At 43.2% G+C, this 22,740-nt stretch overlaps 1 protein-coding gene across 50 annotated transcripts in view; it reads right to left on the bottom strand.

Annotated features, from left to right (window-relative positions):
• LOC1274328 (basement membrane-specific heparan sulfate proteoglycan core protein) overlaps positions 1-22,740 on the bottom strand; it is a 96,550-nt gene that overhangs the window by 33,776 nt on the left and 40,034 nt on the right. For 3 of the 50 annotated variants that reach the window (XM_061647739.1, XM_061647744.1, XM_061647746.1), the window contains exons 1-2: positions 16,708-16,820; positions 10,518-10,990 (exon numbers count right to left, since the gene is read on the bottom strand). The exons of 36 other annotated variants lie outside the window; for them this stretch is intronic. In XM_061647739.1, coding sequence (XP_061503723.1) covers positions 10,518-10,596 — 79 coding nt within the window. In that variant the 5' untranslated portion in view covers positions 10,597-10,990; positions 16,708-16,820. Of the gene's footprint in view, positions 1-10,517; positions 10,991-16,581; positions 16,833-22,740 lie in introns of those variants that run through there. 11 more of the 50 variants (XM_061647738.1, XM_061647742.1, XM_061647734.1 and 8 more) reach the window with 8 other exon arrangements.

The raw sequence follows: 22,740 nt of genomic DNA, 5'->3' as shown, positions 1-22,740 counted from the left end.
ATGACCTTAACATTATAGATTGAAGACGATAGCCAAGACATTGATGAGCTGTGATGTATAACTGACTTCAATACAGGATTTGAACTGATGCTTTGTCATATGCTTATATTAATAACTGAGAAAATAGTCAACTTGATTAGCTCCAATAAAGTGCCTTAGGCATAGACATTTCCCTTAGCAAACGCTATAACAATAGCTTTCTAGAGAAACATTAATAAATGTACAGTATGGATTGCTGAGCGAAATGATGAGCGTACATCATGATTCGCTAATTGCATGAGTTATTGAAACAGATAGATTTTTTTACAGCAGTAGGTGTATTTTGTGCAATTAATAACACTGCTATCCAAGATTAGTGAATTGAAGGTACCAGCTTCTATCATTTCCAACAATTGCGCTTCACTATCACTGCATCACCAAAGAACTAGATCATCAAATATGATTTAATACATCAACTTTAAAACAGACTGGCTCTACTAAACTCGTATAAAACTAGATTAACCCAAATATACTCGTGACGATGCTCGACAGCATCCGATTAAATGACAGTTACTTGACAAGCGGCCACAAGGACACTGGTGTCACCATGGGTAGTAGGAGTTGGGCAGATAAAGTGTTTCTGGTAAAAACAAAAACAACATAAACAAGCGAATGACCAAACGATGGGCGATGGGGTGCTCTGCTTCTTCTCCCCTTCAACTCCCACACATGCTATGGAGTGGTGAATACACACACTTTTCGCGTCAAGTGCACGGTTCCACTTTGGGAGCAATTCGATCCCGATTCGAGCAGGATTGTTTGTCGCTTCCAGTGGCGCTGCAGAAGTGGAAGTTGGTTTGTTGCTGCTCATCTGCCTTAGCCGGTTGTGTTACCATTGATATCTGATCCACGCATTATTTTTCACTCTTCGGTTCGATGTGCAGCTTTTTTCTGCTCTTCGTTGAAGCTAAATGGAGTACCTGCGTACATCATGTACCTATAGTTCCTGCGAATGCTCGATTTACTATATTGTGCAGCATTGGCCGTGGGAGTCGGATCGCAGAGTGGGAAAAAATTTGGACAAAAATTCCATCTACAGCAGCACCGTGGAATCGCTTCAGCTCAAACTTCATTTCAACTCGATCCGTGAACTTTTTTTTTCGCAGAAGGGATTTTTACTCCGATTTTCGGCTGTAGAAGTCATCCAGAATATTCTAAAATCCCCTTTCCTTCATCGCTCACAAAGCAGCGGTGCTGGAGCAGCTATAGTACCGATCGACCAAAACCCGCTCGTACCAGGAATAGCACGATATGGAGCATTGTAGTATACTTTCTAGCATGATGGAGGAAACCCTTGCAACGATACATCGAGAAGGAGCGCAGCAACCGTGTCTTCAAATTTCGAACCACGGGTACCGGTTGCTGGTCGGACGGAATCGGACACCAGGTGAAAAGTTGTTTTGCCCGCTGCACGGAGCAGGTTTCGGGTTTAGCTGCATCGTAAAACATCGCCAGCATCAGCCCGGTAGCATTCGACACGGTCGGATCGACATACGGGGGTAAGTTTAAAGCTAGGCATGTTGGAAGAAATGCAATGTACATCACCAAAGAGCATGCTCCTGGATGAAGCACAAATCGTTCGGTCAAAGAACCTTTGATTCCCAGCATAGAATGCAGACATCGAGGCGATCCTTCCCGTGGCGAGCATGGGAGCAATATCGTATTAAAATGCAGTTAATGTTTGATAGCAAGCAAGTCTTTTATTATTTTTCATCGATAGCGAAACGTAATAATTGGCGTACTGTGTGCGGAACAGCCGGGTCAGGAGGGTATGATGCAATCGACTCGCATCCACCTGTTGTGCTGTATTACGTCCACATTGTTTTGCCCCGTAACATGACCTTCGGTTGTGCTGAGCGTCGACGTCTACCGGGGATTTTCCATGAAAAGTTTAGCCTTCTTCACATCCGTCATGTAGATTGCAAAACCTCCACACCCGAGCCGTCCAGGCGGTGTTGGCATCATCCAGCAGCCGAATTTCAGGCTCGTATCCCATTTCACGAGGAGCGAAAGGCAACTTGCATCGACAGCCGTATATCCGTATGTGTTGGGAGCTTTTACGGGAGCTCGGGTGCACTCAGAATGTTTGGAAGGTGCTCTCCAGTTCCACTCCGAACCGGCAATTCGTCGTGCCGTGCCGTAAGAATTAGATAAATACAGACGAAAGAGCAACACTACAGACGATGTAATTCAATCAAACCATAAACAACGACACACAAAAAAACAGAATAGATTCGCCAACACGCGGGATGTTAGTTTAGGGTTTTTTGTGTGGTATTGTACGCCTTCGTTGCTGGCTGCTTATGTACATCCCCTGTGTTACACGGGATCCTGCTTGCCAGCCGGTTGGTAGAACCATGCTAAAATGTAATGGCAGTTTGCAAACACGCTCGGGAGTAATGTGATACTGTTCGTGTTGACGAACAAATTGGCGTTACGCTCTAAACTTTTGATCAATTAGAGAGGGTTCCAACACGGAGATTTATGTTACGCTCGTGGGATGTGTTATAGTACTGTGCAATGCATAATAATAATGTGAGAGTACTGCATTATTATGTCCGAGAAATGTAAAACAGAATGGATAAAAGTAGTTGACCACTGATGTAAGAGAAATGTTTACCACTAATGTGAACCAAATAGAGCATAAGCAGAAACCATATCCATTAGCAGTGAGGAAATTAAACAGGATATTGAAAAAGAAAGTTGGATCCATTGTTGTCGAACCACACATGGAGCTAATTTGTTTCGGTACCGTATTGCAACAAATGCATTGTGTCAACAACACGATCAATTGCTGTTTCTCATTAAGTTAACTGAAACGTGAGGATATTGTTTATTATTAAAATCCTATTTTTCTATTCGATTGTTATGCAAACCGGGTTGTTTTATTAAAACATATGGTTGTTTGAAGGTGAATACACATTCTTTAATTAAAAATGCAAGATTTCTGATAAGAACTGTACATTTTTTCCGAGACTGCACACAAACATACATGCATTCATTTCAGCTTTCTTCCATCAGTATCATGACGCACGTTAGGCAGAATATTAATATCATCATTTCAAACAGTGCTCAACGATCAAGCACACTTTTCTTACGGTGCTCATTTCTTGTCTTGATTGATTGACTTAAAATATCGCTTACCCTAGCCACGCCGAACCGTTTGATGCTTTCGATAGGGTTCGATTAGAATCGGGCTGATTGTTATTCATCGCCTCAAGTGCAAACAAACTCGCGCTCTCGGGAACCGTCTCGAGAGTAGCTTTGCGTAGCCTTTACTTAACCTCGGTGTGGAGACTTAAATGCGTCACTTTGATTTTTTCCGACTCATCATCTTTCACCGTGACGGTGCGACAGCATCGATTTATGCTATCGCTAAAGGCAAACATTCCTGGACGCACTTTGAAGCGCATGGGTGGCTCACGTCCTCGTGCTAAATGTGTACCCCCGGCAAAAATCGTGTGTGGCTTTGAGGGACGAAGGGAAGGTGCGAAGTATATACAAAAAAAAACCGTTGAAAAAGCAGATTCCTTCTGATGGTGACGAAAGTGCACGTTATAGCATGGAATAATTATCGCATTTGCTCGACCATGCTTTCATCTAGTTTCTTGTCGAGCAACTGTGTGTGTGTGTTGTGAGTGAATTGTTGGTTGAATAAGAAGAAGAGAGAGAAAGAGACAGACAGAGAGAGAGAGAGAGGGACAGAGCATCAAACTTTGCTGACATTTGCATATCTGTCCGATGGAGTGCATCCACCTTCTACTACTCGTAGGCAGAGAATGATTCGCCGTTGAAGAAGATAGCACAAGGTTGGACAGTTAAGTTGTTGGACGAACGGTTTTTTCTACAATGAAAGTGTTTGAATTAAACAAAAGTCCTGGGAAATACGATTTTTTTTTTTGAAAAAAAATTATGATAAAATGTTTCAATGTTATTGCTAACTGACAGTTAATTTATACCAGTATTAACAATACTATTAACAATACTAGACAACGTTTATAATCTTATTTATTAAATACAACTTTGTTCGGTCTGTTGAAACATAACTCAATCAAAAGTATGTTCTGTCGAATTAGAAAACATCAAGCAATTTATTCCTATTTAATTCTAATCATTTTACAACGCGATCGAAATACCCGCTCAATCAATTGGTCTGCAAGTGAAGTAGTAGAAACGCTCCGTTCTCCGTAGGCACAGATTTATGAATATTTGTCGTCTAAATTCATCCCACCATTCGATTGCAACTCTAACGAGCGACGCGCACAAACATTTCATAGAAGGGACAACAAAAAACCTTTGCTAGTAGTTTCTGGATGAGGGGAAGCAACAAAAAAGAGCTCCTTTATTCGTTAAGTGCTTTCACGGCGGCAGCTTAAATGTCTACATTTATAAATCACATTACCGCTCCACATTACTCCAACGGTGGATCATTTTTGAGGTTAAAGGTGAACATAAGTGAGGGTCTCATTTTTATGCCGTTCCCAGTAGTATCAAAAGAAGCGAAAGAAAGGAGAAAGAGAGAGAGAGAAAACGGGCAATATGTTATGTCCTAACGTAAGGTCTCCTATCCATGATTTGCGTGCGTCCATCGAGCATCAAGGATAGTAATGAGCAGCGGTAGTATCGATGTCAGTACGGTACGAGCAAACACGACATGGATCAGGGCCGCTATCACACAAAACGGTCGCTAGGATGGAAACGATGGCAACGCTCGATAACGTGACTGTAAACAATTTTAGAGAATATCAAATACATTTGTTTATAGACGGGCTAAATGCAAATCATAAAGGAGATTCGTTTGACGGTCCTCGGCTGTCGATTCGGCCGTATTCCACATTAGTAAATCGACCATCCATTAATCGAGCCACGATTATGTACATCCGGTGGCCGCGGGTGGAGTGTGTCTTCAATAGGCAAAGCTAAAGCTGCCACAAATCAACGGGACGAGTGGGAAGGATTATGAGCGTCTGCTCGGTAGGCCTTACTCGGGCTCGGAAAAATATTAGATTTTTTTGGTAGGAATGATTCGCCTACGATGATGTTGCCAGGATAAAGGGATAAAGGGGAAACCGACACGACGGCATGTTTACTATTCCGTGTCGTAATGGTGACCGCATTCCCGGTCTAGACACCGGTGAGTCCTTGTCGGTGGGGTTTATTTTAATGAGTTGGTAGGAAAAACAGAGAGACAAAATGGGATTTAAAGCAATCGTAATCAAAGCGAGGGTTTTTTGTTTGTAATACTTGCAACAAAACATGATTCGGATCAAACTCAGGTTATGTGTTGCCAAAATAAACGAAACGTTCCAATCATCGTTTAGTCCAATTGGATCAAACTAGACTCCCACTAGGGATAAACTCCCACTTGTATAGAGAGGGAAAGTAATTAGATAAAGTTGTATATTGTTGTTTTTTTTTATCTTTCTTAGCAGCATGGATAACAAACGAATGTATCCAGCACACTTGTCTCGTCGCTGCAGATGCATTCCGTTTAGTGGAGCCGTAGAATAAATATTAGATCATTGTTGTTGGATGCACGGAACTTCTTCACGATACTTCTCCCGGTGGATGGCGGGACACTCAGGCTCAGACTCAACATACCCAATCTACAGATTTCTTTTGCCCGTTCAACTGAGTCTGAAGCATAATGGGACATAGAACTGCATTTTCTATTAAATACGTGACCGAGTTTAGTCCACCGATCGTCGCCTTCGGTGGCACCCTCCGCGCAACAGAAAAAGAATTGAGAACTAAAGCCGAAAGCATGCTGCGCTCTGCAGTACACCGGGCAGGGTAACAGTGTCAGTAAGACAGGTTGTCCATTATTTCCCCCAGCTGCCGAAGGGTGGTGAGCGTCATTTGTATCACCTTCATCATCACCATCATCCACTCCCTGTTGAGTAGTTTATCTCGTTTTTTTTCCTCTTCTGTCCCCCGATGGTTCTGTCTGGTGTGTTAATTCTCTTTCACTCACACATTTTGTCATCCTGAGCAGGACCGCTAAACGTGAGAAGAGTCTTTTTGTTGGAAAATTGATTCACACCAAGTTGTTCGTAGATATTGCTTTAAACATTTCGGGAATCATTTCTAGTAAATCATGGATGGATGAGCTTGGAACACAAGATTGTTAAAAATGTTGCTTAATTATTTGCATGAATTCTAAAACCTGCCCACTTCACATTGAAGAAGGTCAATTCAATATGTTCCGTTTATTTTTTGATGGACTATCCACATCATTTTAGAAGCTAATGGGTTGTTGCTGGAAATACACCAATCATTTAACTACAAATTAACTCATTTCTTCTGGAAAAACATCCGTTTTCTGGCAGTCGCAAGAGGGACGGAAGCAAATTCTCAGTAATTTGATACATTATTTAGACTCAATTCGTTAAGATTTGTTTATAATCATTATTCAGCGCAACCCTTCCATCTGTTCTAGAGAAAGGCAAATGAAACATACCCGAAGACAGAAGATTTAAACAAAACCAAGAGGGAAAGTGAGTTGAGAAATCAAAACAAAGCTACCTTTTTCCTCTTTTCTTTTCGTAGGCACAGCGAAATGAAAGATAAATGCTCATTAGGGGATTTGTGTGACGAAAAAATGACGCAAACATTGTGTTAAAAATAAAGGTAGCTTTTGTCACATTAACTCTTGCTCAAGAGAGACAAATATTCCATTTGAAAGAGGGTTGAATTAGATGTTCAACAGCTCAAAGGCAAATCATTTCTTGCGAAAAACGTCTATGCAAGTGTGATTCTGGAACATATTAAAATGGAAATTAAAACCAATCCATCATTTATTTAGGAAATCAACTCTCAATTCTTGGCATTTCGTCTTGCATCACACCGAAAGATAGTGCCATCAGATCTGTACTAATGAAGAATTATTAACCCAACTGCATTACCAATGTCCGGCGTAAGCCGCTGATGGGTCGGTAACTTTTGTGGGTGTCAATACGGAATCCATTAGCGGTTTTGACCAACTTTCCAACCGCAGAAATGATGCTGATATTTTCCATCTCCAAGTCCTCATTGGGTGCTCACGTTTCAACTTTTTCCAATCTTTTCCTACGTCCACACCTGTCATCGGCATGTGCCCCGGCGGTTCACTTCCATCCCACTGCAGCTGAAGTTTCCTTTGAGCGATGAGAAGTTCGAAATTAGATCACGCTGCACATTTTATCCTCCTGCTCCCCGAACCACACGGCACAGCAAAAAGCAATCCCATCAACCCATGCTACTACTCCGGCGCTCGCTCCCCCCTCGGTCAACAGAACGGAACCGAATAGTGGGTTGAGTCGAAAATCTCCAGAATGCCGCGGGTGTGTAGTAGCGCCGCGCACGTATGAAGGAAAGAATGCTGCTCCCACCCACCGATGCCAACAAGTCCGTGTGAAAATAAATATTTTTCCACGTTCCACCCGACCACCCGATGGATGGAAACAACGAAAAATACCATCGGATCCAAATAGCGGTGATGAAGACGTTGATGACTGTGTCGTTGGATGGCGCGCGCGAAAGTTAATCATTTGTGTGAGAGGCGGTTGTTCTCCCTTCACGGTTGCGCTCACACTCACGAGCTTCAGCGACTGTAGGGGGCGCATCCTCGTATGGGATGTGACAAGGGGAAAGTGCATCCTACCGCACCGATTGTTGCTGCTGCTCTCGCGTTTCGGGTTTCAAAGACCGCCGAAACTGAAATAGAAAAATGTCAATTAGCTCCAAAATGCTAGGACCGAAGCATTGGTCCATGCATTCGCGGTGGAATTCAAATGTGTTCGCGCTGTGTCCATAAATGTGTCTGTGTGTCTCCATTCCTTCTCTTTTTCCATTCACTCTGTACCCCCTAATCGAACGTTATGCGCTGTATTCATGTTGGCGCCGTCAGTGATGAGATTGGGTTGAACGAGTAAACGAACAAGGAAAAAAGAACACAGAAGAAGAAATATGTTACAACACTAGAACAACAAATCTCTCTCTCTCCCGCTCCCGGTCATACACGATTTTAATGAAATGCGACAAATGGCGCGTTGAATCGGTATCGTTAGGTCATCAAATTGGCCGAACACACCGCGCGACACCGCACGTATGGAACATCCCTTTCCTTCTTCAAGTTCTTAGAGCATGTAAAATGACACACGAAAAAGAAACAACGACGCTCACAAATTCACAACCAACGGGGCAAATCCGCGGGGCGGAAAACAAATCGATCGGGAAGTCCAAAATCCATGTAACGAAAGTGTCGTTTCGGAACGCTCGTAAATGCAATACAGTGTCAGGGGGACACCAGGCATTGCCAGGAGTTAATCCGGTGTGTACAGGCAAGAAAAACAATTGTGTGTTGTGTCCGTGCTCTACAGTGTCGAGATATTTTGACAGCTAGCGCCGTGCGTCGAGTGCAACGTGTGCGTGGAACTGGCTGCCGTGTGTGGCGCGGAACTGGACCACGCCGCGGTATTGTGCACGTGCTAGATTCGCTTGTGAGGCGCGTTGTGTGCGTCACCGAGGGGAATAGAACTCCCGTGAGCTGCTCGCCCATACCAAACGGCAAAAAATGGGCAATTTTTTCCCCCGTGCAACTTTCCTGGTGTGGCACTGGGCGAGGAAAAGGAAAGAGATTTAATAAAAACGTGGCACATTTTTAATTGAATACGGCGTTTGGGGGCTTTATTGTGCCCGTCTCAGTGTGACGCGAGTCTGTTTAATCGTGGGGTGGCTGTGTTTCATCGGAAAAGATGGTTTCTTTTGATACCACCGAGAGCAAACACCAGGTGTGGCACACCAATGAGTGTCACTAGCTGGGATCGGTTTGTTTTTTTTCCACTATCGCCTGTTGCATTGTTGTGCAGAGTCAGTCAGGCACGCAACGAACGCTGTCATAATGAATGGCTTAATGCTAGTTTTGTTTACATTTGCAATTATCTTGAACGGCAGAACAAATCATTTAAACAAAACAATCACGACCAAAAACTGTGCTGTGGTTTGAGGAACATTGATTGATTGTTGGCTCATGTTCCGGCAACCTGCCCGGCGATAGAATTGCATTGAATTATTCATTCTGCGTGTACGCTGAGTGCACACGGCAGGTTGAGCCTTTTTGCCGAGACTTCGCTCTGGGGCGAGAGTTACACGGGCATACTGCATCCAAAAATAGGATGCAATTGAAGGGAACTGCACCAGTGCACCGTTTCGGCGATGCACGTTGGCCGCCCAGTGATGTCACGCTGCGTTTGCAGAGAAGGTGTTGAGATTAGTGCAATAAAAATTGAACACAACCAGCTGGCAGATGTTGGCAGGTTGTTGGCGCTCCGGAAAGCGTGTGCACGTGTGCACACACAATCGAATGGAGGTGGATGGAGTCCCTAAAATAGCTCTGACAAAGCTACCGGGTGTACTCGGCAGAATGTATTTCCGTCATGGGCAGTAACAACGAACACTACATAGTTTTTGGTTTAACTAAGCGGTTCATTTGATGGAACAGTGTAGGCGCCTTTTAATTTTCTTCTTTGTCAGCAAAACAACAGACGTAGAATTGATGGGAAATATTGTACAGGAAAACATGTTTTGTATGGACAAGTCAAATTTAAAGCACTGTGAAGATCATTAACGATTTATAGAATTGTGCAGATCAAAGTTGTTTCTTGAACTACCTGTTGTAATTGATTTTATTCAGTTTTTTGCTAGACATTTTAAGCGTCAATAACACAATTCATTTTTTGTCTTTCAAGCAAACACGCAAAATTAGTTTGGGGAAAAAAGTACGCATTCTTCATAACAAACATGTTTGCCGTCTCACAACGCTGTAAACATAAGTAAAGGGCTGGTTATGTGTATTTTCTAAAAAGTGTGGCGAAGCGCAACCATTGTACTCATAGGTGCAGTAAGGTGCGCCTGAAAACTATTCTTATTTTGTATATAAACCTCTTCTTTGACATCGCTATTGCGCATTAATGATGAATTCGCCATGCCCTTTTTTAATTCACTGCTATCTGTGATTTTTTTAACCCATGAAAGAAAAACAAAGGAAATTAATTCTCGTACGGTATTTCACGAGCAAGTGCATCAGTCAGGCAGATTTGACTTTCTTGGTATTTTAAGTAAGTTATGCCTAGTTGTGCGATGTAGTATAATTTGTTATGTCTAATTTAAGTTAGACACTGTTTTATTTTTGATAATTGCACAAAACTATCGTGATTGTCAAAAGTTACCTTTTTTATTCTGTATAAAAGTAGGAACAAGTAAAAGTAATCAGGATTGTTTGAAAGTATTTTTCGACATATTTTTTGCTTCTTTCTCTAGACAAAAAAACATGATGATTATATTTTAAAGCCAAGCATACAGTATTTCTGTCCCAATTAATTAGAGTTATTTGTTCGTTTTATTTCATTTAAAGTGGATATTTTTTTAAATTTAATGTTTCGATATTATTTAAATTATGTTTGTGATCATTTTCCATGGTGTTCAATAAATAGTCTTACCTTGTCCACTAGCGCGTTCTATGCTAACTACGAGAAGAACTGCCAGCCATAAGGCAGCTCGCGAGTTGGCAGAAAACATTTTACATCCACCGTAACGCACCTCTCGTCCCCAGATTATCCCGAGAGTTGTCTTTTATTTTCTACTGGCTGTTTTGATGATTCACGTACAGATTGCGATATTATGTCGATGTAACGCACAAAAGACACATCCAACACACACACACCAACACACCGTTTCACCAGGAGGCGGCGTTGTTGCTAATCTCCCGCCGCAGCAGGATCAACAGCAAACCAACACCACTCGGCTTTAAACTGACCAGCAACAATCACTACTGCTCGGCCTTTACCTCCCTATCTACCCACCCAAGACGAGAATGGTACACTCACACCACACACGCCAGTTTTCTTCACTCCGTGCACTCACTCACTCGTTCCGGTACATGTTTGGGAAAGTTACAAGATTTTAAACGCTCCTAAAATAAACGTATGCATACAATGAGCAATGGGTCAGTTCGGCCGGGGCCGGTTAGGGTTGGGCTGATTTCACTATGCCAAGAACAACACGGCAGCAACGATGAGGTAATGGTTTTTAGCTCAACCGGATCGCTAATAGTTTGCCCTTCGGCTGCCTTGTCCCTTCGGTGCGATGTCGGCTGTGCCCAGTGCTGCTGGAGGTCGCCGGTCAATTAATATTAATAGTTTTCATTATTTACACATTTTTTAAGCTCACTAACGCTCCCTCTCTCACGCGCTTGTTGCCGGATGCTGCCCACTAGCTTGCTGTGCTGTTCTTGTTGTTGCGTTATGACATGACATGATGCGTCCAGCAAGGAGCCGAACGGATCGGAAGTCAAGTACGGTGGGTAGGGATGTGGGTTAGCCAAGAAAATTAAAGGGATTCGTTAAGACTCGCCCTAATCCTGGCTCGCCAACGCAGACCAATCATCAACCTTTGCCAAAGAAAACCCCTCGGGGAAGCATAGAGGCTAGCGGCAAGAATTAACCAACAGCCAAACATCCTACGGGTAAGCGGACATCCGTCAACTCGTCAACTCGTTGTTGCTGTCAGCGGCGTGGCCTCCCCGGAAGCAATGGATGCCTGAACGGAGGGAGTAGCAGCAATGCATGCGCTTCTAGATAATCTGTATTAATTTATCAACGTAGCTTTGGCTACGTCCGTCAAGCAAGCCAACAAACGTGCTCTATTCATTCTTCAAAGTAACAAACCGAACCCCTTCGAACCTGTTAAAGCACGGGCTGTGATGGACTGCGAGGGCATAGCTTCCTAGTTCTCCCAGTCCTTTATGCAAAGCGGCCAAGTGTGGCAAATTGAAACGTATTTCTAAAGTTTGTATTGCTTCTTAATTGAGTAATTTATGATCGGGCAAAACCGTGCTGATGTGTCGGCACTGGTCATCTGGGCGGTCCCTCGGCCACGATCGGGAGCGCCCTTATTGCAGTATCCAGTGCGATCGCTTCCGAACAGTCCACTGTGGTTGCACTTTTCCGGCCATTGACTGACTGGGACCACCGCAGGCGACGTGGCTATGATCTCAGCGGCACGACCGATGTCGCCAAGCGCGGCATCGGAGGTCGGAGCACACAGAGAGCAGACTGTGTGCAGCATCCGTGGTGTGGTGCGCTGGTGGTGCCAGTCCATTGCAAGCAAGTGGGCCGCGGGATGCATTGCCCCTGTGTACGTGCCTGGTGGAGCAAACAAAACACTTTACCATGGCGCCCGATCTCAAACTCTCGAGTACTTGACCGATTGATCGATGCAAAATAACAGACGTCCGCCTTCTTGGACCCAGGACCCGGGGGGCCGGAAGACTTTGCAGCAAGCGCTAGCAAAACAGTGAAATGAATCACCGTGCGTCTTGTAATGTTTTCTATTTGCCAGGCAAACTCATCCCGCCCCTGACTCTGGTTAGGGTTTTAAAGTTTCCCGCTCCCGATTTTTAAATCAACGCATAAGCGCGCTGTCTTTCTTCCTACGCGCAACCACTGTTACGGCGCCTTCAAGTCAATTAATGTCCGCACGGCCATTAACTTTTTAATGTCATTACTTCCTGCCCTAGGAGCCTGCACCGAGACGCATCGCACGGATCTGTGCCACACTTTACGCGCTATTTTGGGGGTTCTTCCGGCGCTGTGGCTCCTTTTATTTGCTTTCAACGTATCCTTTTTGTTCAAAGAGGGGAGGGATGCTATGTCCCATTTAGAAAAGATGGGAATTGTCTGCGTAGGGTAGAGAGTAAAGCTGATGAATATTTTTTGAGGCAGATCTTTTTCCTGCCTTTCCTGTGTTGAATACCGTAACATTCGATAAACATTTGCGTCTTAAAAATTAATACAAAGACATTTTTTTGTAATCTAAAAACACAGCAGTTAGGTATAAAAAGAAATGGTGTTGAAGTACTTTATGAAATAATTATTAAAAATAATGTTTACGTAAAACAATTAACTCATATGACATTTCTTCGTACACACCGTTGACACAATAGTACATCTACTTCCGAGGCAAGAGCACTTACATCAATTTGAAAAGGAAATTGATTGGTAAATTAATTCGTGAAATGCATTTCGAACAGACTTTGTTGTAAGCTCATCCATCGGGATTGATGGAAGGTGACATCATTCCTCTTTTACCACGCGAACCACTTCTGGGTCAGATTTTTTTATATGCGCAAACTAATTGACGTTCCTTATGAAATACATGGCGATGATAGCATGGACATGATGCATTATTCTAATAGGCAATTTCAATTAACAACAATCTACAGAAGAGCATGCTGCATGCTCAACCTGCTCGTGGAAAGTTCCAGACAGTTGAAAGGAGGATTGGCATTATTTTCTGTCCGTAGAGATGACAATGACGTAAATATATGTGTTTAAATCGACCAACGTTAAAGGCCACCAAATTTCATGTTTGTGTTCATCTTCGTTTGTAATGTATTTATTGCTAGTTTGAACAGCAAAAAAGTAATAACAATAACCCTACAGCTGACCCTGCCGGCCGGAAGGATAGGGCAAACTGCTCACTATCAGACGGGTCTCGGGGCCAATGCAAAGTACATACATCATGTTAGCACACATCAATGGCTTGGCCCGCCGGTGTTGTATTGATTTTAATGGAGCACGGACGGCATACGGAGTCGCCGGCTGGGAAAGGATGCGGCCATGATCATCGCTTATGTGGTGGCGTTAAAATAAATATAACAATTCTAACCACAACAAAGTCCAAATCCGCACCCTGCCAGTGGTGATACTTGAAGATGCTGATAGTGTGGCGGTACAATCAAGGATCGTCCCGAGGTCCCGCGTTCATTGAGATTTTTGCTGCGAGCCGATTGCAGCGTATTTCATTTTCATTTGCTTCTTCACAGTAAACCATTATTATTTTTTGCGCTCACTACCATACAGCGATCAGAGGTTTTGTGTGTTCTTATCGAGGCACCACATGTTGGTTTAAAAATTCCCCATTTTTACGACCATGTCCGCGCCCTGTAGGTTATCGGACGATGGGCGAGGACAGCAGAGTCTATGCTGCGACTCTTCTCTGCTCCAATACGCAGGCTGTGTGCCTGAGATGTCTAGTTATTGCATGCATGAACATTCAACTAACCACATTACAACCATTTGTCCCCATTCCGGTGCAGTAATCAATTTTTTGTAAATTATGTTCTTAGCGACAAATTGGTTTCGATTTGTTGAAGTGATTTACATTCTGTGTGGGTATGAGTTACAACAAGGAAGGTCATAAATTTATTACAAGTCTTGCTAAGAGGCAGCAAGATTTATCACCTTTGAGATATAAATGTTCTAGCAAAATGTGTATGTTAAACCATGTTTTGCCCTTTAAAAAAACCACCAACACAGTCGCATTAGAATCACATCATACGCGCTATGCACGCACACATATGTTGCGATCGTTTGCGTTACGAGACAGTGTATTACTGCCAAAACAAGAGGAACCATTAGCGTGACGCGAAGGAAAGAAGGTGGAAAAAATCAAATTTCTTTCTCCCGCTTCTTTCACCTAGACAGGCAAGCCGTGAGTAAAAGCTTTCAGTGTTGGCATTTTCTGTTATGTTTTTTGGCTTATGTTGATGTTACATTTCTAGCGAAGAACGTTCCGTCTCTTCGCAAGAAAAAATAACCTAGCCCATAACATTCCCGTCGCTTCTGTTTCTCACACACACACACAGCGGCTAAATCAGCGCCGCGCAAACAAATTGACAGAGAATTTAATAATTTTTTATCCAATTTTTCGTGGTAGCTCAAAGGCGGCTAAGTCGCAAGATGCAGCTTTGGATGAAGCATGAAAAATAAGAAAAACTCTGCCCTTGGATACCCCCCTGCTTATGATGCTCGTTTAGTGCAAGATTTAGGTAAACGCAAGAACGTATCAGAGTAATGTAAAGGACTGCTTTCTGAAAGAGCATTTTGAGTGCAACGATAATAAAATTTAACTTTTATGCACCGTTAGAAGAAAAAATCCTGCATATAAACAGCCTCTATCCATTGCCGTTAGAACGGACGAGAATTTCTCAACTGTTTGACTTAGCCATTATTCACCTTTGCGTTTGGGTGCTTATTTTCTCCCTTTGGAACGGAGTTAAAGGATAGAACATTAAAATAATAGTAAAAAAACAGTACCACGGCAGATTTCTGTCACGCCAGGAAACCATCAACACCTTGCTCGGCTAATGAACGAATATGATGACACTGCACGACAATGCCGACGACACAGCCAATGGCTAAGGTGGATGAGCAAAGTGTAAACAGTTGCTGAACGATAATGGGCTTGAGCGCACCAAACTGCATCGTCGTACCGTCCAGTGCACTCGCGGTGGTGAATGATCACAACCGATGGCAAAGTTGTATCATCACGCAAAATAGGCGCACAAAACTAAGCACACACACACATGCACATACAAGTTTTATTGTTTTGTGGCTCAACTTAGTACTTGAAGCAAACATTTTTGAAGAATTGATTATTTTAAAATCTTGGCTGTAGCATGCCGCTCGGAGATAATCTATCCTGCGCTGCACTCATCAGTCAGCAATTCATTCTGACGACAAAAATAACCTTGAATTTGGTTCATAATTATACACACGAGCTTTGGTTCCATTTTCGATGTACAATTTCACAATCGCACGAACCGTACAGCATTATCATCGGCGGTAAAGGTCACTTAAGAGCGATCCGTTCCATGTCCATTCTTCACTTAGCCGTCATAACACAGGTTGGCTTTTCGACACTCATGAGTTAAAATTATGATAACGGTTCTGAGTAAAAGCACATTAGATTAGATCGCACACTAGAACACCAGTGAAACGTCTTACATTTGTGAAGCATGAAATATATGCCTAATAATAGTCACTGGGGACGAATGGAATTATTGTGTTTTAAAATATATGGGAAGGAGGTACCATGTACGGTCGTTTGAATGTGAATGTACGTCGCCTTTAAAAATCTATTAAATTGAACAATTTAAAGTATCTCATCTCTTTCAATGAAGCAAAAACATCGCAAAAAACAGATCAGGGGATTGGCTTTGTGGAATTTGTACCACATTTTAACTTGGAGTGAAATGTTCCCGTAGGATTGTTTCATTTCTCACTGCCCATATGACCAGCCCTATCCCAAAACGATCACACAGTTATAACTGAAACCGTCGGTGTAAGCGCAACACGATCATTACGGTATGTGAAAATGTGCTTCTTCGCACGCCAACGGATTCTGAGAACGAAAGCGATCCGCATGCCATTAGACCGCGCGCGTTAGCTTTATGCAGATGAAAATGTAAATTAAACCTGAATTGTGCTCCAAGATAAACCTCGCAACTTCTTCCTCCCCGCGAGCGTGAGGACAGTTGGCACCAGTTCAGCGCCGTAAAATACGCGCCTGACAAATGAAGTGTCAGCAAAACACACCCGCGATCGAACACACCCAACAGCTAGGGCATGACTCAAGTCCACCGGCACCAGCAACCCCTAGAGCTACACACGATCAACAGCAGACACGGCGAACAACACGGCATTGAAAATTGTAACACACATCTATTCCCACCGGATCAGCGGATATTCACCGAAAACTGTAAACTAAACTAATAAGCGCCAGCAGAGAGTGTCACTGGGCACACGATCACTCCCACCCCCTACACAGAAACGCACGCACACACACACACATACGCCAGCGTTTGTACAATGGAACACCGCGGAAGGACGTCCTGAGCAGCTCAAGATGCGTCCGCACTGTTTCGTTTTCCAGCACCGACTAACGTACTAGCGGGCGTACGACTGGCCGACTCGGTTACTATCGCGCTCTGCTGCTGCCTTGTGAGCGCAGCGCTCGCGAGAGCACGCCCGAGCGAAGGAAGTGCGGGTTACTCATCTCCAGGCCGGCAAACCTTTTCGAGCGTGAACCGAACGGAAATGAACCCTTTGGCGGTATTGGTTTTTGATTGCCCGTAGAGTGTGCCCGTGGTGTTGTTGTTGAGTTTTTGCTTTGTTTCAGTAGCAAATGAGCAATGAGTTATTAGCGGTAAAGTTTAGGCCTATCGACAGGCGCACCCAATTATGCACGCTTGGTGGTAATAGTATGTTTGTTTGTGCTGGTAAAATTGCAGCACAGTCACATAGTGCCAGTACCTGAACGCTATCGATGGGAAAGCCCCATCAAACATCTCCAGCAACCGACAGCATCCTATCGCCAGGAACTCATCGCAATGCATGGCAAGAAGTTAGGATCGCGTCATCACCGTTGATTCGTTGATTTATGTTGATCTTCTTGCAGCCAGCCGATGGAAAACCCCATGCCACGATGTGTGTCTTTTTAGTAGAAATGGCCTTTTTGTGCGAAATGGTGCACTTTTTTCCATCGAAAAAAAGAAGAAATTTCCATCCCTGAAGATGACGCGAAGGGATGTGCACATACACAATCACGATTCTCGCAACAAGAATGTCAAGTGATCCAATCCTAGCTATTTTTTTTATCCGGGAAAACCTTGAACCACCCACTGTACTGGCGCTTTAGCTGGTGCGTTTTTTGCATTCCTTCTCGTGCCTGATTGAAATCGAAAACACTGATGAGACTATGAGCACAAAAAAACGCTCTCACATGCCCGCCCTGTATAAACAGAAACAATAAAACAACACAGTGCCGCTAGCGCTAGATGAGCGCGGCATTAATCATGTGTGTAGTGCATCAGGGCTCGCAGATGCAGCTGAATGCAAATCACTTGAAGCCGCAGTTTCAATTTGTGTTGTGTAATTTATGACGCTGTCATAAATTAAGCTTTTGTGATATTTATTCCTAATGGGAATTTATTTTATTACTACTGTTTTTTCCTTCATCCAGCTCCAGCTAAGAACGCTTGCTCTCCTTGGTTGGAATCTTGTACGGCAGAGAATTATTCGAACGATCAGGTATGTTTTATACATACTAGCTATCGGTTGTTAAAACTGTTCATCAAATTGCATCACTTTAATAAACATCAATGGCACGATTATTTTAGTCATTTTCGTTGGCAGTCAATGAATATGCCAATCAATCGTGACCTAATCACGTATTTTATATTTATTCCTTGACATGATGTGAGCTAATAATGTTTTTTTAAATTTAATCTTTAATTAATAATCAACTAAGAGCATCTCAAGCCTGTAATAATACCTGATACAGTATAAAATAAGAAATAGATCAACAAGCAAGCTCTAACTTTTCGAGTACCCTTCGTTAACAAGGTTTGAAGAGACAAACATTACTTCGTTTTCTATGCATTCCAGCGCTTACTGAATGCCCCGACCGGTGGCACAGTCGATTGAGTAAGTCATAAAAATCAAACCCTTTCAAACGGTATATCACGAGCGACCCTAAGACCAACCAATCGGCGGACCATTCCATTGGGACCGAAGTAAGAGACACACAACCGTACACAAAGAAGGTCATTCCGAAAGTTCGGCGATCTAATTTTCGAAACTCTCACCCGTAATGCCTCTCCCCATTCCTCCCCAGATCCAATAGCAAACACGCTTGGCATCGGTATTTAGTTTAGTTAATATTTTTCATCCACCTTTTGCTTGTCTTTGCCCAGCCACACGAGCTTCAAGCGGCCACGTGAAAGAGTTTTAATGTAATTATCGATTTAATAAAACATCCTTCCGCGGCCCCGGTTGTGGAGACAATTCGCTTCGCGAAAATACGGTTGACATCAACTATCTCACTCGCACGCATACAACGTCCCTTGAGAAGGGAGCAGGGGAACATTCTTGGCCCTAGAGGTGGTTCAAATTTTCCACCCAACTCCGAGCGCAGTTCGTTTATCAGTTGAACAAATGAACTGAAACCGCAGCACCCTGACCATGGCGGGAAACGCAACTTCTGCTGGCAGTGTATGCGCGGCGCTGTCCTTTAAGCGCACAGGGTTTCTAATGAAGGGTGAAAATGGGGAGGAAAAAAAAAATCAGAAGTCACGATTGTACACGACGGTGTGACGGAATTGATCAAACTACGGGCGCACTCTGACCCCAGGCGCAGTTTAGTATCAACGGTTTTTTGAGGCAAGACATATTTACGCCCCGGAAAGTGGAGAGTGAGGTGGCCGCAGCGAGTGTGGCCCGGGAGATGTCGTAGCAAATTTGCACCATCATAAATTATCACGCAACATGAGAGCAATCAAACGCCGGGCCTGGGCGATGTTTGCTGCGAACGGTTGGTGCCCTGTGATGGGAAGTGATAGCGGTTTAAGTACTGTTTTTAAAAAACGCTTAACACCAATTCGCGCTCATGTCAATTCGTTTTGCTTTTTGCAATCAATTCCCCGAAGAAAGGCTACCACTGTCTTGTCTCGAGCCACGGTTGGCGCACGGTTTTATGGGTTGGTTGGGTCACGCACTGACCCGATCAGGGAGTAGTACGGGAGCCGTCGGGTGCGTAAGCAGGCGCCGACGTTAATGCTAGATTGCTTTCCGAACCGAAGTGATGTCGGAGTGCGAGCAATGCGCCAAATCGAACCCAATTGAACCAATCAATTTCCAATCGCGAGGTGTTAGAACGAACGTCTATGATAACCACTCACACTCTGGCCGCCGGCTGATGTGTTGCGGAGGGTTTCTGGAACGCGCCATATCAATCAGACCCCGTCAGACGCACACGGTCCCGAGCAAACCTCTCCCGTGAGGGAGAAAATCTGTCCCGCGCGAACTACCGCTCTCGCCCAGTCAGCGATGAATGCCTGCATTTTGGCGGGCTGAACTGGATGAACCCGCGTCCCCCGCGCCCCAGCGCAAGCGAAGCGACATTCCAGAGTGGCACAGTAAGCACTAAAAATAATATTCCATCGCTCGCAAGCAACGCCGCCTATCCCGGCCGGCTTTGGTGCAGCGCCGCTGCCTGTGTGATCCGTTTGGCTAGATCTGCAAGATCGTGTCATTTAATGTAAATAATATGCGGTGGGATTCAGTGGGGTGATGATATCAACATATGACTCGGTGCATTTGTTCCAGCATCTAGCTGATGTGTGCGAATAGAATAGACACAGCTGCAGTAGGCGCCCGAAGGGCAAAAGTTTGATCGCGGCAGCAGGCGCTCCACGCGCATTAATTGTCGTTGGGGTTTTAGCTGTAGCTAGGGACCAGCTTTGCTTGTGTGCGAGTGTGTGCTTAGAGATGCTAAGCAAGAGAGTTGCTATGTTTCCTTTGTAAAGAGAGATCAAGAGTAATGAACTTTAGCAGCAATCAAAGTTTATGGAATGCAGCTTACTGAAGAATGCGTTTAATAAATTTCTAAAATTTTGACGTTTTACTACCGCGGGAGGGAGAAGTATTGCTTGCGTATCGAATCGTGCTTAATGGATTATAAAATGGGGTGAATGAATTGAGGCACGTGCCTTGCTTCACAATTGCCCAATCAAACCTACTGTAAATCAAATTGTACGGATAATGATACGATCTGTTACCATACGGAACTTTGAATTTTTGTAGGATATTCATCAATCTTTTCTTATGACGGCTTATCGAGTAACTATTAAAACTATTCGCTATTATTAACGACCTTAGCAAAATATCAAACTTAACGATTATAAAATAATATTATCGGAACATTTCAGACGGCATGTGATGTCAACAAGGTTTCATTTCTAGTTAATTAAACGATTTCTCGTGTTCCTCACTGTTTTCTGGTAACGCAAACAAATGTTCAAAGTCAGTAAAACAAATTGCGTGCAAATGTTTAAAATAAGAAACGAAATGGAATTGCACATCGTAATAAACAAAACACCCGTTCAGATGGTTCGCGAAACATCCCTTTCAGGCAGGAGGTTTTCGAGGCTGAGTTAGTCTTGAACGTTTCATAAAAACTAACTCTATCTCTTTCCGATTATCTTGTACAAAAACTTAGTAAAACTTAATTTTTGCCAATGAGTTTTTTGTCTGTCTCTTCCAAACCATCGGTAAACGGAAAAGCAGTTAATAATAGACGCGGGGCAGAGTAGCTAGGGTCTAAGTTTTGCTGTGCTGAAAACGTTCTCAATCCTAACCTCGCGGCAAGCCAAAGCACAGCCCAATTCGTTAGAAGTTTGTGTGCGGCTCATAATAAATATTTGAAGTCACGCAATCGAATTGGAATCGGTTGAGACAAAAACGAAGCTCCGTATCAGCGCACACCATGCAAACGCTGGCCGCGATAGCTGTTTGGTAGCGAGTTTTTAAAAAGCGATTGCCACCGTCCAATTTGTGTGGCTTCGTCTGACAAACTTGCGCAAAATGGATCGGCCGGGGGCCGCTGGTATGTAAAACCTATCGTGATTACTGTAGATTGGCGTTTTGTTCCCGCCCGATTGGCCTGTGCCGGCAAGACAGTAAACGTTACTGTCTTGGAGGTTAGATCGTGGTTGTACGATATGCGCCGTGCTCTCGTTTTTAACTTGATGACATTTTTATAGGTAAGCTGGGTCAAATCATATTTGTCGTCTATCGTATCTCTTGTTTGGCGGAATCCCTAGCAACATTTTATTTACGTGTGAGACTGTTTGCTCTCAGCTGCTCTCCTACGGACAGGAGAAAGCCCTAGACCGGCATTTGCAAAACACAGTCGTCTGACCGATGAAAAGTTTCTGTGGAGGAGTAGTAAATCTACGCTAGAACAATTCATTAGCGAAACCGATACGATAATGAACTGCATGAAGCCCCTGTATAATAGAAAGTTGTTCGCTTCTTCGCTTGGAAACGGAGCAAACGGACAGCGAGGCCCTAGAATTGACCAGACTCCAGCTCAGAAATAGCTCGTGGCTGAGTTACTGCTATTTAGCCGGTCAGATTTGGTAAACGTAGCGCAATGTTCTGTGATAAATAAAGCAGTGAATGAGAATAGATATACTACAATAAACCCGCCAGTTTAAAGATGGAGTGAAATTAATTATGCGCTGCATAACTTTGAAAATGGAAAAGACCATATGATATCTTCCCTCCTGAGGAGTTTGAGATGAACAACCATAAACCTAATTGCAATGAGATTCAAGTATATTCACTAAACTTTAAAAAAAACTACATCTCAAATGATAATGAAACAGGATCCTTTTTCCGGTTCAGAAAACACTTTTCAAAAAGGTAGAATCCAGCTAGAAAATATACGTTAATAGCCGCCTTCCTACAAAATATTTCCTCGTGCGGTCATCATCTCGTAAGGCTCTTGTGTAAACACTGCAATCAACACTTCAGATGGCTCACACCTCAATAGAGGATTCTTTTGTGTTTCTAAGACCAAAGGATATGATTATACTTATATACTACTTGAGATAATGAAACCAAAACGAAACCTGTTGTTTGAGGGTGGTGATTCAATTAAACCTTGTTCAAATGGTTCCTTTCCATTATTTTTCGGTCGTTCCGCTAAGAATTTTCTTTAAAATGTGTAACTATTTGAATTTTATTTAAAAAAATCCGAATCTTTCAATAAGCTACAAAATGGAGAATACTTGCAGATTTTATTGTTTTAGAAATTCTAGTTATTTAATACCATAAATTTACTTTTATTTTTTTATTATGTTATCTTTCAATAGATTTAAATGTCTATAAGCAAATAAATATATCCTAATAGCAATGAGGACTTATACACCTCTGCTCGTTATCTTTATGAATTAACAATAAGTTCTTCGTTGACACAGAAAAAAACATACATCTAGATTCCATATGCATGATTAGAATAAAAATATATTCTAGG

The sequence above is a fragment of the Anopheles gambiae genome, chromosome 2, assembly GCF_943734735.2.
Source record: "Anopheles gambiae chromosome 2, idAnoGambNW_F1_1, whole genome shotgun sequence".
Lineage (NCBI taxonomy): Eukaryota > Metazoa > Arthropoda > Insecta > Diptera > Culicidae > Anopheles > Anopheles gambiae.
This window is presented reverse-complemented; position numbering and strand designations above follow the sequence as displayed.